Consider the following 21326-nt stretch of genomic DNA (forward strand, 5'->3'; position numbering starts at 1 on the left):
ATTTGCCAAACGTTTGGCCTCTTAAGGCAGAGTTTTAGATGAATGTTACTTACAGAGTTGAATATGTAGCATCATAGTTTTAGATGAATGTTACTTACAAAGTTGAATATGTAGTGTCATGACAAAAAGACCAAATTTGATTCTTCTAGGCTGTAACCTGAGCAAAGGCAAATCAATTTTCAGTGTTCATTACACAAGTTGAATTCAAGAGTTACCTGCTTCAGTTGGCACATTAAATTGACTTAACAGTTGTTTAATAATAATGATGATAAAAAACCTTTACTTTTTTCACCTACCATATTCATTGTGTAACCATGGCAATGTTCAGTCTTGCATCACTTATGTAAAATGAATGATCTTAAACAGTCACTTGGAAAGTCATGATTGTACACTTACAGATGTGTGTGTTTATACCCAACCTGACAGCGTAAACATGGAATACTGCGAGTCCAGAGGACGTTAAAGATGCTTTAGAATTTTCTTGGCTTACTTTAATCAAAGCAGGTGGAAAGATATGGTGTTGGTAAGTTGGCATTGGAAGAGAAGTCTGTGCTTTTGGCTCTAAGTATTCCCTGAGTGTTCAATGTCAGCATCTCTGCTGGCTGTCTGGCTGGCTGAGTGGGCGACATGTCGTGTACTCTACGGCCCGTCAGTAACCTACTCAGCCTTGCCCTCCGCCTGACGGAGCATTTGCATAACCTTGATATGCTTAAGACTAGAGACACGCAGATGCCCCACCCTCATGGTGCTGCCTGCCTCAACCCCTTCACTCATCCTCAGGTCCCAGCTCAGTCTCCCATGGAGGAACAACGCATTCAGAAACTCTCCATCCTGGTTTCTCTTTCCCATTCACTGTCCTCCTCAGGACTGTTTGCATCTCCCTTCACACTTCTCTTCCTTTCTTTTTCCTTGCTCTTGTTTTGTATCACTCCATTTTTCATCAAACTGCTCCACTATCAATCCTCCACCAAGCCACAGGACCCACATTGAAACAGTCATACCTGCTCCCATCTGGATCTCTTGTCAGTTTGCACTCAGGCCTGTTTTTAAAGGGTAGCATTTCTATTAAAGCCATGGTGCCCCTCAGGCGGTGTCTCTAGTATTTCGGCTGGCAGTCTCTTTGGCTTGCAGGCATTTCTATAGCTACAACCTGGCTACCTTTGCATGAGACAGGTGGAACAAAAATGTTAATTTGACCGTGTAATGATGTGAATACAGACGAGGCTGTGTACAATAGTTTGCAGGTATCTTAATCACTGAAGATGATGGCTTCATCTCGCGAGCCCTCCGGTTTTCCATTACTGGAAATCCAAGGTTATGTACACCTAATTAAGCGGCCAATTGAGAACAGAATGCTAATTATGACAGAAAAAGAGGCGAAAAGTTGAGAAAACGTTATGCCTCTGAGAGTATGTGTTAGGGAAGGCAATGGAGCTGATCACCCCCTCTCCCTTTGCCACCCCCAACACACACTTCTCCCCCGCACATGCACATAGACACAGACATGCCTCGTTCCTACTTTAGGATTTTATTAAAGCTCCTTTTTTGCTTCTCTTAGGCAGTCATGTTTAGATCCTTTCTGCTCCATGAATGCATAATTGATTTTCTTCAAGGTACTTTTGTACACACTATTTTATCCGAACTTCTCAGCCATCTCCTCTTCTACCTCGTTGCCACAAGCCTCCTTTTTAATGCAACATGTTGACAAAAACACATTCTGCATTACATGTCGTCTAACAACTAACGATGAAAGCAGGTGCTGTATTACACATTGTGTTAGCAATGTGAGTTTTGTCACCTTGATGGGTGGAAATGGTGGCAATTTAGGGGAAGATGAAAAAATGCATATCTTCTAAAGATATTATATTTATTTATACCTTGGATTGGTTTCTTCACATTGTGCAGTAATTGAGAAAGTATGAGAGCCCCCTGGCTATTTAGGTTAAGTATGTGTACTTTTCAGACAGTTAGCTCTCACAGATTCTGCAGTCATAAAGGTCAAAATTAAATTTAACACCGTTTAGTGTTTTATTGTGTTGTAGTGTCAACCACAGGATCGATGAGCTTATTGCTGAGGTATAAATAGTGGTTCCACAGCCACACAGGCGTAGATGTTTATTAAGAATAAAAAAAAGTATTGTTTCTGAAGAGAAATGGAGAAATGTGAATGTCCTCAAGCTGAAAGAATGAGAAGGTTCATGGTTGGTGCCATGCACTTGTTAAAGGCAGTTACCACATTTGAAACATTCTTAGAAACAAATGTCAAAAAGACAAATTTATTGTCATAACCATTGTAAATTTTGCCAAAGATACAGTAGTCATCATTCAAGACGCATCACGTTAACAAGCTTAACATGGTCACTATGTTTGTTTTTCAAATGCCCAGCAAAAACATAATGAGACTTTCTATTTAATTTGTAATATTCCAGTGTGCCATGTGTAATGCATTGCATGCAGTAAGTATATTATGAGTCTGATTATCGTTGTGCACATGAACGTGAATGCTGCCATGATTTTCAGCCAGACTTGGAGTGCCATTACTATGGCTTTTTTCAGAAGCAAAAAGTTGTCCATTTTGTAGATCAGCACACATGGGAGCTGTTGCCAGGCTAGCAGCTGCCCCACACACATCACAATAATGTTTAGCTGGAAGAACAGCAGTCCTCTGTTCAACAAGCAAACATGGGGAAAGCCACAGAAAAGTACCATACTATGCAGCAGATTGACTGTGGCCAGACTATGGAGCCAGTGCCATACTCAACTGCCCATCACCACTACCAGTCTGGCACCAAGAATTGTCAATGGTGCCACTACCCCACCAGTGCCAGATATTAAGGATGAAGTGTTCTCGACTGGTAGACTACTGTCTGCCAGTTCACCATTGTGTTCAATCATTTCAGGGCTACTCTGGAGTTTACCTGTTGTGGTGTGGATAGGTGGAGGACAGATGTGTGACTTGAGTGCAGTGTGAGGATCAGTGGCCTGAATCACCACTCTGTGGGTGAAGCAGGCTCCACAGGATAAAAAAGTGATGTCCCCCTCTGTCATTCTCTATTAACATTTTTGCACACAGTGCCCTCCAAAAGTATTGGAACGATTGATATTTCACACATTTTAATTTGTTTATGCCATTTCAAATACAAAAAATACATAAAATAAAAAAATTCTAAAATTATGTTCCTTAAATTCAAACTGAAAGCACATCTCTACAATTTGATATAAATGAATTAAAAATATAAAAGCCAAGATGATGAGTTGCATAAGTAAGGGCCCCTTCACACATGGTACGAATAAGTACAAATCAGGGTGAGTCACTGCGGAACAGCTCGTATGAGTGAACCACGAAAACATCGAGCGGACAGGCAGGCATGCACGATCCCGCTGCGACGGTATTGTGCATGTGACGGTGTCGTGCGAACAGGAACACAGTGCAAGCAGCTGGGGCACCACATCGCTCCGCTGATGTGGAGAAAAATAAACTAAAAACCAGCTGTATAATTAGTGAATATCACTGGGTTGATATAAATAATAAATAAAAGGGGGCGCAATACAGAACCCCGCGGTTAAATAACCCTGGTTAATTAAAAAATGAATGTCATGCGATTCAAACCTGCAAGCTCTGATTACCAGACAGAAACTTTACCACTGCACTACAATCACTGTCTTATAACAGGAGCGTGAAATGGCTAAAATCATCAAGCAAATAAACATATTTTTTTAAAAAGAGGAAAAAAAGCGCAGTGATAACTGACCAAACAGCGTTTGTTACGCCGTATTTCTGCTGATACGTGACTGAAAGTGGCATAGTTGTTGCACTGATGGCTTGTCATATGGTCTTGCGGTGTGCCGCTCACAGGACACGCGTGTCCTGTCAGACATATGTGACATTCAGATCGCCTGCTGCGTGTAAACATGAACTGACAGTCCATTTCACCTGGGACAGCCTGTCAATGTGCGCGCTGTGCACGCTATCCAGCCCGTCGCAAAAGCAATATATGTTTTTATATATTTCCACATGAGGACAGCAAGCTCACACATGCGCGTGTCTGTCAAAACACGGTAAGTGTTCTGCAACTGGGACGTCCAGGACTAGAGATCTTGCAGCTGTCGGCGGACACACCCCCTGTCATCTGTACATCCATATCCCCCCCCCCGCACGCCACATGTTTATAGATGGGGTTGAGTGCACCACACATGCGATTCACACGTACGACCCATGTGTGTGCGGGAGGGAGCCAACACTCTGACACCTCACGTGTGTTGCTGTTTTGCAAAGCCACTGTGGTGGAGGCACTTAGACAAATTTCACATCCAACTCAGAGGTGATCGTCTGCTGACTGTTGTCATGCTAGTAGCATGAATGGCCACACATTTTCTAAGTGAGCAGTGTTAGATGTTTGTGTGTCAGCTGGAATTTGGCCGACACCTGCTGTGAAAGGGTTCGATGGGGTCTCACAGTGCACACTCTGCCAGACGCTGGTGTGTGCAAATACAAGTTGTAGCAACAGGTGTACAATGCGTTGGAAGCAGCTACGATTTTACACATTTTTCATACAATTCCTGCTTCATGTGCACTTCATGCGCAATTTGACCAAATTCGCAGTATGTGTGAAGGGGCCCCAATGGAACACTTTGGGATAATACCTGTAAATAATCAGTTTTATTGCCAGTTTTCTTCAGACAAGTCATGGAATGGACACATGAACATTTCCAAGTCACTGAATATGTCTCAGACTTTATTTACATCAATTATCAATTATCAATTATGAAGAAATACAAACAGTATGACACTCGATTGTAAACCGGTGTGGAGTAGACAGTTCTCAAAAACTGAGTGACTGTGCAAGAAGGAGATGAGTGAGGATAGCCACCAAGATGCCCAGACAACCCTGAAGAAGTTACAGGCTTCTGTGGCTGTGATTGAAGAAATTGTGCATTGTGCATGTTTTGCATTTTGTATCACCAGTTATACAGCTTCATGATGAAGTGGTATAGAGGAGGATTTTCTTTCACTAAAACATCAAATCTAGGTTTGCATCTCAGATGTACCATCTGGCATATTGTAGCTGAACTTTCAAGTTTTATTTTTAAGAAAATATGAATATGTGTGTGTGTTTGTGTGTGTATATATATTTTTTTTTTAAGAAAATATGAATGTGTGTGTGTTTGTGTGTGTATATATATATTTTTTTTTAAGAAAATATGAATGTGTGTGTGTGTGTGTGTGTGTGTGTGTGTGTGTGTGTGTGTATATATATATATATATATATATATATATATATATATATATATATATATACACACATATATATATATATATATTTAAATTCATTTTATTAGTAAACAGAGCGGGTTGCGGCCTCAAAGTCTGTGTCTTTTAGTGAAGCTTAGGGCTAGTGACTGGTGATCACTTTAGTGTTTCTTCTGTTTTTCTTGTTGCTTAATGCTGACAAATTATACTTTATTTGTAGTCTTTCTGCTGCCTGATTCTGTTTTTTCTCTCTCTCTCTCTCTCTCTCTCTCTCTCTCTCGCTCTCTCTCTCTCTCTCGCTCTCTGTTTGAGGTATGGGACTCCCACTTCTAGAAGTGGGAGAGGGTGTCTTCTTTTACAAGCCTCCCATCCTGGACACCAGCATGGACTCCCAAAATGTTCTCTATATTTGTATTTGCAAGTGTGTCAATAGCATAGCCCAAGCAGAGGGTCACCCTTTTGAGTCTGGTCTCCTTGAGGTTTCCTCCTCAAATCATCAGAGGGAGTTTTTCCTTATCACTGTCACCTGTGTGCTTGTTCTAGGGGTTGGTAAAGTTAGACCTTACTTGTGTGAAGCGCCTTGAGGCAGCTTTGTTGTGATTTGGCCCTATATAAATAAAATAATTTGAATTGAATTGACACACTTCCAGCATGCATGATCTTTCTCCAGGGTGTCCTTAGCATACAGTATTGTTCAGAATAACAGTAGTGCTATGTGACTAAAAAGATTAATCCAGGTTTTGAGTATATTTCTTATTGTTACATGGAAACAAGGTACCAGTAGATTCAGTAGATTCTCACAAATCCAACAAGACCAAGCATTCGTGATATGCACACTCTTAAGACTATGAAATTGGGCTATTAGTAAAAAAAAAAAGTAGAAAAGAGGGTGTTCACAATAATAGTAGCATCTGCTGTTGATGCTACAAACTTAAAACTATTATGTTCAAACTGCTTTTTTAGCAATCCTGTGAATCACTAAACTAGTATTTAGTTGTATAATCACAGTTTTTCATGATTTCTTCACATCTGCGAGGCATTCATTTTGTTGGTTTGGAACCAAGATTTTGCTCGTTTACTAGTGTGCTTGGGGTTATTGTCTTGTTGAAACACCCATTTCAAGGGCATGTCCTCTTCAGCATAAGGCAACATGACCTCTTCACGTATTTTGACATATCCAAACTGATCCATGATACCTGGTATGCGATATATAGGCCCAACACCATAGTAGGAGAAACATGCCCATATCATGATGCTTGCACCACCATGCTTCACTGTGAACTGTGGCTTGAATTCAGAGTTTGGGGGTCGTCTCACAAAAAGAACAATTTTACTCTCATCAGTCCACAAAATATTTCTCCATTTCTCTTTAGGCCAGTTGATGTGTTCTTTGGCAAATTGTAACGCACATGTCTTTTATTTAACAGAGGGACTTTGCGGGGGACTCTTGCAAATAAATTAGCTTCACACAGGCGTCTTCTAACTGTCACAGCACTTACAGGTAACTCCAGACTGTCTTTGATCATCCTGGAGCTGATCAATGGGTGAGCCTTTGCCATTCTGGTTATTCTTCTATCCATTTTGATGGTTGTTTTCCATTTTCTTCCATGTGTCTCTGGTTTTTTGTCCATTTTAAAGCATTGGAGATCATTGTAGATGAACAGCCTATAATTTTTTGCACCTGCGTATAAGTTTTCCCCTCTCCAGTCAACTTTTTAATCAAACTAGGCTGTTCTTCTGAACAATGTCTTGAACGTCCCATTTTCCTCAGTCTTTCTAAGAGAAAAGCATGTTCAACAGGTGCTGGCTTCATCCTTAAATCTGGGACACCTGATTCACCCCTGTTTGTTCCACAAAATTGACGAACGCACTGACTGAATGCCACACTACTATTATTGTGAACAACCCCTTTTTAACTTTTTTTTTTTACTAATAGCCCAATTTCATAGCCTTAAGAGTGTGCATATCATGAATACTTGGTCTTGTTGGATTTGTGAGAATCTACTGAATCTACTGGTGCCTTGTTTCCCATGTAACAATAAGAAATATACTCAAAACCTGGATTAATTTTTTTAGTCACATAGCACTACTATTATTCTGAACACTACTGGGCTTTAGTGATTGTCTTCTTTAAGACTACCATTCCCACTTGACTAAGTCATTCACTAGTGTCTTGGCAGTTGTTCTTGGGTCTTTAGACACATCTTTCACTAGTATTGTTTTCCTCAGACTCTTGCAATCTTTTGCATCCTACCTCTGAAAGGCTTGTTCTGTACATTTTGACTCTCTTTGAATTTCTTGATGATACTCCTCATTCCAGTTGCTGACACTTGGAACTGCTCTGATACCTCCTTCTCCTGCTTTGTGAGCTTCAACAATTCTTTTCTCAAATCTAAGATGATTTATTTTGTTTTTGGCATAATGCTTTCTCAAGTGACAGCACAAACCCTTACATACTATCTGTACAATGGAAGATAACCCTTAGTTTTAACTTGATTTTCCACGCTTTGAACATTCCAAAGTTAAAGCACATTATTGCACAACAGTGTTTGGTGCTGTGGTTCAAAACAAGGTCACTTCTTAAGGGGGTCTTATAATTTTGACCATGGTAGTTTTTGTTTTTTGTGAAATCATTTTGTGTCTGTGTGCGAAGAAAAATATGTAAATATCACAAATAAAACTAGGATGTTTTGAAATGCTGTGTTGAAACCTGGGACAATTTTGGCAAAAACATAAAATTTCATGGGGGCCTAATATTTTTGTCCTTATCTGTATGTATGTCTGTTTGTGTATGAGAAAGAAATTAGGCCCCAAGGATGCTGTAACTTTCTGAGAACTGTTGTATACCTTAAATGAGCCAACATATTCATTCAATCATTTCCTATATTTGCTTACTGTAGTGATGGTTTGTGGGGGGCTGGAGCCTATTTCAGCAGTCATAGGGCGAGAGGAGGGGCGCACCCTGGACAGGACGCCGGTTCATAGCTAACAGATTAAAATAAAATAAAATTGTGAGATCATCTTCACCTTCAACTTATTTTCATTTATATAGCGCGAAATCACAACAGAGTTGCCTCAAAGCGCTTCACACAGGTAAGGTCTAACCTTACCAACACCCAGAGCAACAGTGGTAAGGAAAAACTCCCTCTGAGGAAGAAACCTCAAGCAGACCAGACTCAAAGGGGTGACCCTCTGCTTGGGCCATGCTACAAAACATAAATTACAGAACAATTCACAGACGAATATACAAGAAATGCAATTGGCGCACAGGACAGGAGGATTGCCAACACGAACACAACTCCCATCTCTGGATGGAGCTGCACCTTAAACAGAGAGAAAAAACAGAATCAGGCATCAGAAAGACAAGAAATTTGTCAGCATTAAACAACAAGAAAAACAGAGAAATACTAAGGTGATCGCCGGCCATTAGCCCTAAACTTCACTAAAAGACCCAGACTTTAGGTAAAGTTGAGGCCGCGGCCTGCTTCAATTACTAATAAAATGAATTAAGAGTAAAAAGCGTAAAATAAAACTGTACCAGTAACCTAGCCATATGAAAGGGAAAATAAGTGTGTCTTAAGTCTGGACTTGAAAGTCTCCACAGAATCTGACTGTTTTGTTGATGCAGGGAGATCATTCCACAGAACAGTGGCACGATAAGAGAAAGCTCTGTGACCCGCAGACTTCTTATTCACCTTAGGGACACAAAGTAGTCCTGCACCCTGAGAACGTAAAACCCGGGCCGGTACGTAAGGATTAATTAGGTCAGCTAGGTAGGAGGGTGCCAGTCCATGAATAATTTTATAGGTTAGTAGCAGAACCTTAAAATCTGATCTCACTGGGACGGGAAGCCAGTGAAGGGATGCCAAAATGGGTGTAATGTGGTCGAACTTTCTGCTTCGTGTCAAAAGTCTGGCTGCAGCATTTTGAACCAATTGGAGACCCCTAATGCTAGACTGCGGTAAACCAGAAAATAGAACATTGCAGTAGTCCAATCTAGAAGAGATAAATGCATGGATCAGGGTCTCAGCATCAGCCATAGACATGCAAAATAAACCTTGATCAATGAAAAAGATGCTGAAATTTGTATATTATATATAGACAGCCAGGCCACCAGTTAATCGATAGTTTTAGCTATGTATTTAACTTGAAGTCATTTTCTAGTTCACACAAGAACCATTAAAAAATGTCACCAGAATATTCTCACAAATGATGAATGAATGAATAAAACTCAGTTCAAAGTGATGAATGACATTTTTACCAGTGTAAATGAGGCTACATGCAATCACTAAATCCAAGTAAATTGAGTTGAGTAAGGCCAGCCTATTTATGATGATCTAAAAAGGGTTTAATCAGCTGATGTGGAACAGAAGGAAAGACAAGGGGCATCGTACAAACCAGAGAGAACAGCAACTGAACCAACATGAGATGTTTGTGGAATATAAAAATAAAATCATGGAATCATAGAATTAATCAACTTGGCTCACTGACCAGATCCAGGACACCTGTTCTTCCTGGGAGGAATGGGTGTTATTCTTGTTTGTGAAATTATGATTATAGAGACTGCCTGTTGGTAAGACAGCACCCTCAAAGGAACTATAAGGAACAGTCATTTTGGTTCATGTGCTCCTGGCCACCTTTCTCTCTTGCAGCTTCATTTACACACATTTGTGCTGTTTTTAGTTTTTCCTCTGGGAGATTTCAGGTGGACAAGGCAGGGACAGACCTGTGGCCTGTCACCAGAGAGAGACAGACACAGTTAAAGAGAAAAGGGAAAGGCCATCAGATAATAACGTGTGGTGGTGGTGGTGGTGGTGGGGGGGGTTTGGGTGTCGGGGAGGAAAAATGCCATACCAGCTGTCTCGGTCTGGTGTGCCAGACTTTCCAGAAGGTTATTGAAGTCGTGACTGGAAGAATGCTGTTGTCCCCAAAGACTTTGTACTGGGCAGGGATGGAAGCTAAAGGGCCTGACAGTGCCATTATGACAGTCATTTGAATGTTCTGAATTACGTTTCTCACTTGTGGAAAACATTCTTAATTCCAAAAGATGGTCAGCTGACTTCAGTTGATCAGTGTGACACTGATGCTTTAAAGACATATTATTGGTTGGTTGTTTTTGGAGACATGGTCTTCAATATTTGGCAATGGTTGAAATTTTGGCACATAATGTCTGGCTGGTGCTAATTTACAGTCCTGGGAGATGACCATGCCTTACATTGATCACACTGATATAATTATTTTAGCGACAGCATATCTTTCAATTCAGTTATAGTTAGAACTTCACACATTATTGTTTTGGGAAGTCCATATAATCAAAGACATTCTTAGTCAGGACCACATTTGACTATTTGGAGATGTAATCGACAATCATACATACTGCAGATGAAAACTTGGCATGTGTCATATCATTAGTCAACAAATTTCTCAACATTTGAGTAAAATCACTTAAACTCACACAGTTGGGTAACAGCATTAATCAAGATTTGAAAGTTTTCCATCACATAGTACAGCAATAATGTTACAAGATCGTCAAAAGTATCGAGTGTTGTCCTTAATGCACCAAATGGAATTATGAAGGGGTCATTGTTTGTTGATCACGTTGTGTTTTTGTAGTTCAATTGGTTTAGTCAGTTGTGTCAAGTTACCATCATGAGTGAAAGGTATAGTGTGTTTGATTTTTTTACACCACCGTCTGTTTGTGCATGTGTAAAAATAAATGCACCTGCTTGTGGCAGAATGCAGAAAAGACAAAAATCTGTGCCTGCATGTGTATAACTTCGATCACTGGCAAACTGGGGAGAGCTGACATTTGCTGTTTGGTATGCTTATGCCAAAACAAAACAATGATAGGACAAATATTTTTGAAGAAACTACGGATATTGGCTAACAACACTGAACTGTTGATTACATTCTGGACTCAGAAACGATTCCAGCAGGGGGCGGTAAATCATCTAAAAGAGTACATGCATGTGTGATTTTTTTTTTCGTAAATTAAATGTAAGTACATAATATAATTGCAAATACCTTAAAAATACATGGATGACACAAGAAAGTTTAAAAAAAAACATTTAAAAATCAAATGACAAAATGAAAGTAAAATAAAATATTACAGATAATAATAATAATCATAGTGTGTTCATGTGTATATGATAACAAGGACATAAACAATTTATAAATACATGATGACAGGTAATTAACATGAAAAAATTATGTAATTAACAGGAAATAAAAGGGTTGAGTTCTTCTAAACACCGTTGAATTCTAAGGTTCTAAAAACATTCTGGACTCACACCATTCCAACTCATTATAGAAACTTTGCAATTTTTTGAAAAATGTCAGCTACCTATTTTTTAAACATTACCCGATCTAGAGCCTTTGGATCTCCACAGGCAATGCAGTAGTTATCATTATAAATGTAGATTTGTCGAAAATATCAAGCATTTTGTTTGTCTTTAATTCCTTTGTTCCCACTGTTCTTTGCTCCTTCTATCTTTCGGTTCCAACTGTATTCTTAGATGGTAAGCTCAGACATACAAAGACTGGAGAACCCTTTGTGTTTAATGCAAGAGAAGATCTTCATCGCTGGAACCAGAAACACTATGAAGCCCTAGGAGAGGTAACGCTCCGCTTTCTTCACGGGTATATTAAACATCAGTATGCCTTGCCTTTAGACTCTTGTCAGAATTCTTGTTCTGATGAGTAATTCTTCAAACATATAGTGTATTACAAGATGTAATAATGCTAACAAATTTTCAAATGCTAGTATAGTAACCAATCAGCTGTAATTAGCAGTTTGAGAAAAATGTTGCCCAAGTTAAATTCTCATTTCATCCCATTTTATAATTTACATGTCGTCACTTTAATGGTAATTACTTTTGGTTTGAATTCATTGAGAATTTTGAGTTCAACAAAATGATCAATCAATTAAACAAATTGTTGATTTATATTATGGCTTAGTGGTTAGTAACATGGCCTCACAGCAAGAATGTCCTTGAATGTAGTTTGCATGTTCTCCCGTGTTTGCATTGGTTCCCTCTGGGTGCTCCGGCTTCGTCCCACTTTCAAAGACAGGTTAGGATGTAGGTTAGGTAAAATGCAGGTTATGTGAACTGAAAATGTGGAAATGGAACATTCACCCCCCCATTGAACTCCATCCCAAAAAAATTACAGATCCTTCTGCTTGCCGCGTTCTTCAGGATGTGATGGAGGACTTGCTGTGGTTTTTAAGAGCAGCCTCTTGTGTCGATAGGTGAGCACAGAGACTCTCATCATTTGAATGTCAGATCTTAAAAGTTGGAAGAATCAATCCTTTTTAATATACCGTCCACCTGCTCCATGCACCTCCTTCTGGAAGGAGTTTAGTGACTTTTTGTCTGCCACTCTGAAGCTGTCAAAACTTTTAATTGTTGGAGATTTTAATTTCCAGATTGATGATGCTTCAGATAAATCTGCTGATAAATTCATCAGTCTGATGGAATATTTGAATCTGATCCAACATGTGTCTGGCCCCACACATAACAAAGGACATGTTTTAGATCTTGTTTTTACTCTTGGTCAGAATATTGACTCTATTTATTCTTATGACCATGTTTGTATTCTTTTTAATTTGTCTCTTAATTTGGATCATCTGTCTGATCCTCATGTGATCTGCTCTCGCATTTTAATCATCTTTCTATTTTTTTCAATTTCTATTTATTTTCATTTATATAGCGTCAAATCACAACAGAGTTGCCTCAAGGCGCTTCACACAGGTAAGGTCTAACCTTACTAACCCCCAGAGCAACAGTGGTAAGGAAAAACTCCCTCTGAGGAAGAAACCTCAAGCAGACCAGACTCAAAGGGGTGACCCTGTGCTTGGGCCATGCTACAAACATAAATTACAGAACAATTCACGGACGAATATACTGGTGCACAGGACAGGAGGGTCGCCAACACAAATACAACTCCCATCTCTGGATGGAGCTGCACCTTAAACAGAGAGAAAAAACAGAATCAGGCATCAGAAAGACAAGAAATACTGTATAATTTGCCAGCATTAATTAACAAGCAAAACAGAAGAAATACTAAGGTACTTAGGTAAAGTTGAGGCCGCGGCACGCTCCGTTTCCTAATAAAATGAATTAAGAGTAAAAAGCGTAAAACATAACTACACCAGTATGATAGCCATATGAAAGGGAAAAGAAGTACATCTTAAGTCTGGACTTGAACGTCTCCACAGAATCTGACTGTTTTATTGACGCAGGGAGATCATTCCACAGAACAGGGGCACGATAACAGAAAGCTCTGTGACCCGCAGACTTCTTATTCACCCTAGGGACACAAAGTAGTCCTGCACCCTGAGAACGCAAAGCCCAGCCGGTACGTAAGGTTTAATTATGTCAGCTAGGTAGGGAGGTGCCAGTCCGTGAACGATTTTATAGACTAGTAGTAGAACCTTAAAATCTGATCTCACTGGGACAGGAAGCCAGTGAAGGGATGCCAAAATGGGTGTAATGTGGTCGAACGTTCTGCTTCATGTCAAAAATAGAAGATAAACGCATGGATCAGGGTCTCAGCATCAGCTATAGACAGGATGGGACGAATCTTCGCTATATTTCGCAGATGGAAGAAAGCAGTACTCGTAATATTTCTAATGAGGAGGCCAAAGGACAACATAGGATCAAAACTTACCCCAAGGCTCCTCACTTTGTCAGTGTGACGTATGACACACGAGCCTAGGCTGAGTGTTAACTGGTCAAATTGATGCTGATGTCTCAGTGGACCAAGAACCATCATTTCAGTGTTGTCAGAGTTTAAAAGTAGGACGTTTCTAGACATCCAGCTTCTCACTGCTGCAAGGCAATCTTCTAAGGATTTTATGTGAACGACATTACCAGCAGTTATCGGCATGTATATGTATGTGTGTATATGTAATCATCTTTCTGCAGATCCATTTTCTGCTGCTTTTAGTCTTGATGAGATTTTTATGTAAATCTGCATTTTGATGTAAATATTTTAGTTAATTCTTTTAATCATCATTGCCTGTCTATTATAGAAAGAGTGGCTTCTTTTAAAACCAGACATGCCCCTTTGAATAACTCCTCCCCTGGATGAGTGACAGTATTCCCAGTTTTAAGAGAACCTGTTAAAAAGTGAATCATTTGTGGAAATCTGCAAAGCTCCAGTTCCACTTGCTTCATGTAATCAAGCTTGTAATTTCTTTTAGCAATATGGTGAAAGGAGGGCTGCCTATTTTTCAAAATTAATTTTTAACAGTCAACGGAATCCAAAAATTTTATTTGACGCAGTCAGAGACATTGTTACACCTGCATCTCCTGCTGCTGTCCTTCAGTCTAATGAAGACTGTGAGAACGTTTTGTCCTTTTTATCAGTGATATCCATGATATCAGGGCAAACATCAACCCCTCTCTTCCTTCTCCTGTCCCATGTCTCACCCGGCCATCAGTACTGGACAGTTTCACACCAATATCACTAAAAGAGCTCAACAGTCTGGTTGAGAGAATGAAACCTTCCTCCTGCCCACCTCATTATTCAAAAAAGTTATCCTCACCATTGGCCCATGTATTTTATCAGTAATCAACAGGTCACTGATTTCTGCCTGTATCCCTCAGTATTTTAAACAGGCTGTTAATCAACCTGTTTTAAAACAGCCTAATGCTGACCCTTCTCTTCTTCAGAATTTTAGACACATTTCAAAATTGCTTTTTATCACCAATCTTTTAGAAAAAGTGGTGGCCAAACAGCTTAACAAGGTTTTAGCTGAACACAATGTGCTTAACAAATTTCATTCTGGGTTCCTTCACTTGAACTTTGCTGAAACAGCTCTTATTTTAATGCACAGAGATGCAGGTGATAATTCAGTACTTGTACTTTTGGATCTGTCTGCAGCTTTTAACACAGTTGATCTTGGTGTTTTAATTGAGAGACTAAGGCTATGGGTGGGCATCTCTGGGTCAGCCCTAGATTTGTTTTTGTCCTATCTCTCTAACAGGAGTTTCTCAGTCTATTTGCATTGTATTTGCACCCACTTGGGCACATTTTGAGTTCTTTTGATGATGCATCATATCATTGTTATGCAGATGACATACAGCTGTACATCTCCTTTACACCATAAAATATTACTAAGGTATCTGTCCTTCATAACTATGTGAATGACATAAAAAAACTAGATGGCTGCTAACTATAGGTCACTTAATACAGAAAAAAAAACTGTTCTTGTTTGTGTCCCTTAGGAGTTTGTTACCTCAGTGATTAAGAACCTTGGCTCTCTGTCCTCTTCTGTTCACTTAGCAGTCAAAAATCTGGGTATTACATTTAACCAGGCTCTCAATTTTGACACACATTACCAGTCTTGTGCAGTCTTGCTTCTTCCCTTCATGGAACATTGCCTGCCTTAGAAACATTGTGATCCATGCTTTTATTTCATCACGTCTTGACTACTGTAATTCGCTGTTCCTTAGCTTCAGTAAGTCTTCTTTGGATCGCTTACTAACGGTCCAGAATGTGCCTGCAAGGTTTCTTACAAGGTCATGTAAGAGGCTTCACCAAACAACCATTCTGTCCTCTTTGCATTGGCTCCCCATTCAGTTCACCCTGCAATTTAAAATATTGGTGATGACCTTTAGGGCTCTGCATGGTCAAATGACACTCTACATCAGTGAATCCTTGCACCGTTATGTAACAAGCAGGTCTCTGAGGTCCTCGGACCAGAACCTGTTGGTTGTACCAAGATCAAGGCTGAAGACCAAAGGAGACTGTGCATTTAAGGTTGTGGCTCCCAAACTGTGGAATGCACTGCCACTGCACCTACGTTCTTTGGACTCTATTTATAGGGAAGCGCAAGACCCACTTGTATAGGCTTGATTTTAACTAGTTTTATGTTGCTGCTGTTTTTAATTTCTGTATTTGTGTTTTATTTTTTCGCACTTTGTGACTTTATGTTAAAAGGTGCTATACAAATAAATTTTGCTTACTTACATTCTTTCTCTTGCAAAGGTATTAAACATCCCCAAACACCCTTGTCCAGCCACCTCATATCTCCATAACCTTTTCCCAGACATCTGTCATTCTCAGCGCTGATGTCCCAGAGACATGAATGTTATTGCTGAGATAAGTACATTTTTTTTAACAAGTACAATGCTGTTATTACAAACCGATACAATTCCATTGGCTGATTCCTTGAAGTCATTGAAAGCCTGTGTCTCTGTCTTGATCTATGACAATTTTAAAATTCAGACAGGGGTTGAAATCAGGTCATCTACTGATTCCACAAAGATCACAACAGTGTCCACCAAGTCAAGGTCAGTGAACCTTCCCTCACAGACAACTTCACCTGACAAACAGTCCATACTAGTATTGAACATAGTAGGAACCATACGATATTCCTAATGATCATCAGAAGTCATTTTACTGACCTCAAAGACTCGCCACTCCACACAGCACTGATTTCCTGTGTAGGATGTTATGATAATGTCTATCTTACTGACCTCAAAGACTCGCCACTCCACACAGCACTGATTTCCTGTGTAGGATGTTATGATAATGTCTATCATCTTACTGAGGATTGTGCAAATGCTTAGGATGTCCCAGAGCATAGCATCCCAATCAATCAAATCACATGCTTTGTGAAAATCAACATACTCTCACTGCTGACATTCATACTTGCTTTCAGTGAGTGCTTGCAGTCAGTGGTGTGAAGCCATTCTGATCCAGTCACCTGTTGGCAAATATTATAGAACCATAGGAGTCCATAGATTTTTCATAACTACCCCTGTCACTTCCAGTGATCGCATTGACATCACCCATGATCAGAGAATTGTCACCTCTGGGGCAATTGTAAATCACAGAATAAAGCTGTGAGCAAAACATGTTTCTCGTCAAGATATTACTCATTGAAGTCATTGCACATACAACTCCAATTCCAATGAAGTTGGGACATTGTGTAAAATGTAAATAAAAACAGAATACAATGATTTGCAAATCGTCGTCAACCTATATTCAGTTGAATACACCACAAAGACAAGATATTTAATGTTCAAACTGATAAACTTTATTGTTTTTGTGCAAATATTTGCTCATTTGAGTGTTGTTACATGTCAATTCAATGAGGGCCTCATGCACTTTGTCTCAGATTTTCTTTCTTCAAGCCTAGTACCTGTGGAAACCTTGGGGAATCCCCCTGGCAGATCTATGTGCATTCTGGGGTGTGCCATGAATCATATGAATGCAGTGTGTACACACAATTAAAATGAAATTGTCATTTCAGCACTAGAAATACATTCGCGAGTGCACAAATTAGCCATAATTGGATGCTTAAATTAACCAGGAAGGAGTTTCATAAAGAAGGCCATATTTATAATGCATAAAGTAGATATCAATACCTTTAAAATGGAAATAGGTTGAAGAGTTTTATTTGCTGCCCACATGAGCTTTTCCTCTAATAAAATTCGACCACAAAATGTTTTTTTCAGATTTCAGATGTTTCTCCCACAATAACTGTTTACCACAGATATGCCAGATTTGCATATTTCATAGCCAGTATAGCTGGCATTAAGGATCCAAGAAATAGAAAGCCTTCTTTGAGTGTAATGGTATGCTTCAGTGTCTCAAACATGGATGCTCGCAGTAGTCAATGTAATATTTTCCATAGTTTGAGCATACATAAACTTCACAGTTTAGTGTCAATGTTGTTTGACTATAGTCCAAGTTTGGGTGTCCATGACAACTGCCACAGAAAATTTCAGGCCTCTAAGTCCATTATTTGCTGAGATATTCTACCTTGAACATGGCTCCAGAAATGACAATAATTTTTGCCTAAAAAACGGCAGACCCCATGCACACTAAATTGGCCATATCACAGAAACTGCTTGGCCTACAGGCCTCAAACTTCAGATTTGTCGTTCTGAATAGTCTGGGAATATTTGATTAAAATTTAAAGAAAATCTGAGACAAAGTGCATGAGGCCCCTCAAATATTCGTTGAATTGACATGGAATGACTCCTCAATAAGTGTTTGAGAACTGAGGACACTCATGATTGGGTAAAAAGGAGCATCTCTAAAAGTCTCAGCCATTCACAAGCAAAGATGGGGCGAGGATCACCACTTTGTGAACAACTGCATGAAAAAATAGTCCAGCAGTTTAAGAACAATGTTTCTCAATGTTTAATTGCAAAGAATTTAGGGATTCATCATCTACAGTCCATAATATAATCAGAAAATTCAGAGAATCTGGAGAACTTTCTGCATGTAAGCAGCAAGGCTGAAAACCAACATTGAATGCCCGTGACATTCGATCCCTCAGGCGGCACTGCATTAAAAACTGACTTCATTGTGTAAAGGATCTTACCGTGTGGACAACTTAAACATCTGTGATGGCACCATCTATGCTGAAAGGTACATCCAGGTTTTCTAGCAGCACATGCTGCCATCCAAGCAACATCTTTTTCAAGAATGTCCCTACTTATTTCAGCAAGACAATGCCAAGCCACGTTTTGCACGTGCTACAACGGCGTGCCTTCATAGTAAAAGAGTGCGGGTACTAGACTGGCCTGCCTTCAGTCCAGATCTGTCTCCCGTTGAAAATGTGGTGCATTATGAAGCGTAAAATATGACAACAGAGACTCCGGACTGTTGAACAACTGAGTCGTACATCAAGCAAGAATGGAAAAGAGTTACACCTGCAAAGCTTCAACAATTTGTGTTCTCAGATCCCAAACGCTTATTGAGTGTTGTTAGAAGGAAATGTGATGTAACACAGTCGTAAACATACTACTGTCCCAACTTTTTTGAAACGTGTTGCAGGCATCCATTTTAAAATGAGCAAATATTTGCACAAAAACAGTAAAATTTATCAGTTTGAACATTAAATATCTTGTCTTTGTGGTGTATTAAATTGAATATAGGTTCAAGAGGATTTGCAAATCATTGTATTCTGTTTTATTTACATTTTACACAATGTCCCAACTTCATTGGAATTGGGTTGTACAACAGGAGAGTAGGGCTGAGCCCGAGGCATTGTTTATAAGCTTGTCAACATCATCAGAAGGAGCTGATCCACCACAGCAGCTGTCACCAAATGTAGACCAAATTTAAATGTATCCATCTACCAAGATCTGGCTACCTTCAGGTCTGGTGACCTCTGAGAGCACTACCACTGCAATGCTGAGCTTTTCAAGCTCCCTCTACAGCAGTGGGAGATCTTGATTTTTGCTCACGACACTTGGGGCTCTCTGGTGATTTTTTTTTTTTTTTTTTTTTTTTTTTTTTTTTTTTGGTCCTTTCATTTTGCCCCAATCTCCTTCATTGTGCATGGCACCCTACCATGGAAGGCAGCACAGAGTGCAGAAACAAAAGTTCTTTTCTGGTGTGAAACTTCCCATAGTGTTTTATGATGTCTAAAATGCCAATCCTTCCATCATCCCCCAAAGAGGATTCAGTTGCAAGCTGGAAGACCATCTATGTTGTTAGGTGCAGTTTTTCTCATATCTAGGACTAACGCAGCACAACAGTGCCCATATGGATTTCTTTCTTCATTTATTTGTATAAAATTTTCTAATATAATTACAGTGCATCTGAATGTCAAGCTCTGGAGTCATTTTTTGAGATGAATACATCACTGGGATACCATATGCCTGTTCATGGTATTTGGTACTTTTTTTTTTGCACTGACACTCATTTAACTAATTTATGAAAACCCTAATAGATTTTTTAACATACTATGGTGGATTATTTTTCTGCACAAGGTTTTAAGGTGTTACGTTATTTGTAACATTGTGCTAGAAACATGGCGTTCTGGACAAAATTAAATTAAATGCGAGCCCACAAAAATTTGATGATGCATCAGAGCTGAGAACCTGTAGGATTTTGACAGTGATTTGAGCTAGATTTGGACACATCCTATATGAAGACAGCCCTGTCCTCATGTCCGCAGCACCTGCAGGTGCGGGATCTGGTTGTCTTGACCGCAAGTTTGTCTTCACAACAACAATGTCTGTGCACACGCAGGCCAGCAACAACTGGCTGGAACGTACGTAACTCAACAAAAATATAAACGCAACACTTTTGGTTTTGCTCCCATTTTGTTTGAGATGAACTCAAAGATCTAAAACTTTTTCCACATACACAATATCACCATTTCCCTCAAATATTGTTCACAAACCAGTCTAAATCTGTGATAGTGAGCACTTCTCCTTTGCTGAGATAATCCATCCCACCTCACAGTTGTGCCATATCAAGATGCTGATTAGACACCATGATTAGTGCACAGGTCTGCCTTAGACTGCCCACAATAAAAGGCCACTCTGAAAGGTGCAGTTTTATCACACAGCACAATGCCACAGATGTCGCAAGATTTGAGGGAGCGTGCAATTGGCATGCTGACAGCAGGAATGTCAACCAGAGCTGTTGCTTGTGTATTGAATGTTCATGTCTCTACCATAAGCCATCTCCAAAGGCGTTTCAGAGAATTTGGCTGTACATCCAACCAGCCTCACAACCGCAGACCACGTGTAACCACACCAGCCCAGGACCTCCACATCCAGCATGTTCACCTCCAAGATCGTCTGAGACCAGCCACTCAGACAGCTGCTGGAACAATCGGTTTGCATAACCAAAGAAGTTCTGCACAAACTGTCAGAAACCATCTCAGGGAAGCTCATCTGCATGCTCGTCGTCCTCATCGGGGTCTCGACCTGGCTCCAGTTCGTTGTCGTAACCGACTTGAGTGGGCAAATGCTCACATTCGCTGGCATTTGGCACGTTGGAGAGGTGTTCTCTTCACGGATAATGCGAAGGAGATGTGTTGCACTGCATGAGGCAAATGGTGGTCACACCAGATACTGACTGGTATCCCCCCCAATAAAACAAAACTGCACCTTTCAGAGTGGCCTTTTATTGTGGGCAGTCTAAGGCACACCTGTGCACTAATCATGGTGTCTAATCAGCATCTTGATATGGCACACCTGTGAGGTGGGATGGATTATCTCAGCAAAGGAGAAGTGCTCACTATCACAGATTCGACTGGTTTGTGAACAATATTTGAGAGAAATGGTGATATTGTGTATGTGGAAAAAGTTTT

General features: G+C 39.9%; 1 protein-coding gene and 1 long non-coding RNA gene across 2 annotated transcripts in view; one reads left to right on the forward strand and one right to left on the reverse strand.

The window, feature by feature from the left end:
- LOC117510360 overlaps window positions 1-21326 on the reverse strand; it is a 903074-nt gene that overhangs the window by 725306 nt on the left and 156442 nt on the right. The gene's annotated exons all lie outside the window — the stretch shown is intronic.
- Window positions 1-21326, forward strand: part of fam172a (family with sequence similarity 172 member A) — a 538430-nt gene that overhangs the window by 32810 nt on the left and 484294 nt on the right. Inside the window, 1 exon segment of the mRNA XM_034170053.1 lies at window positions 11767-11867. Within this exon segment, the coding sequence (XP_034025944.1) occupies window positions 11767-11867 (101 nt within the window).

The sequence above is a fragment of the Thalassophryne amazonica genome, chromosome 5 (genome assembly GCF_902500255.1).
Source record: "Thalassophryne amazonica chromosome 5, fThaAma1.1, whole genome shotgun sequence".
NCBI classification, from domain to species: Eukaryota; Metazoa; Chordata; class Actinopteri; order Batrachoidiformes; family Batrachoididae; genus Thalassophryne; species Thalassophryne amazonica.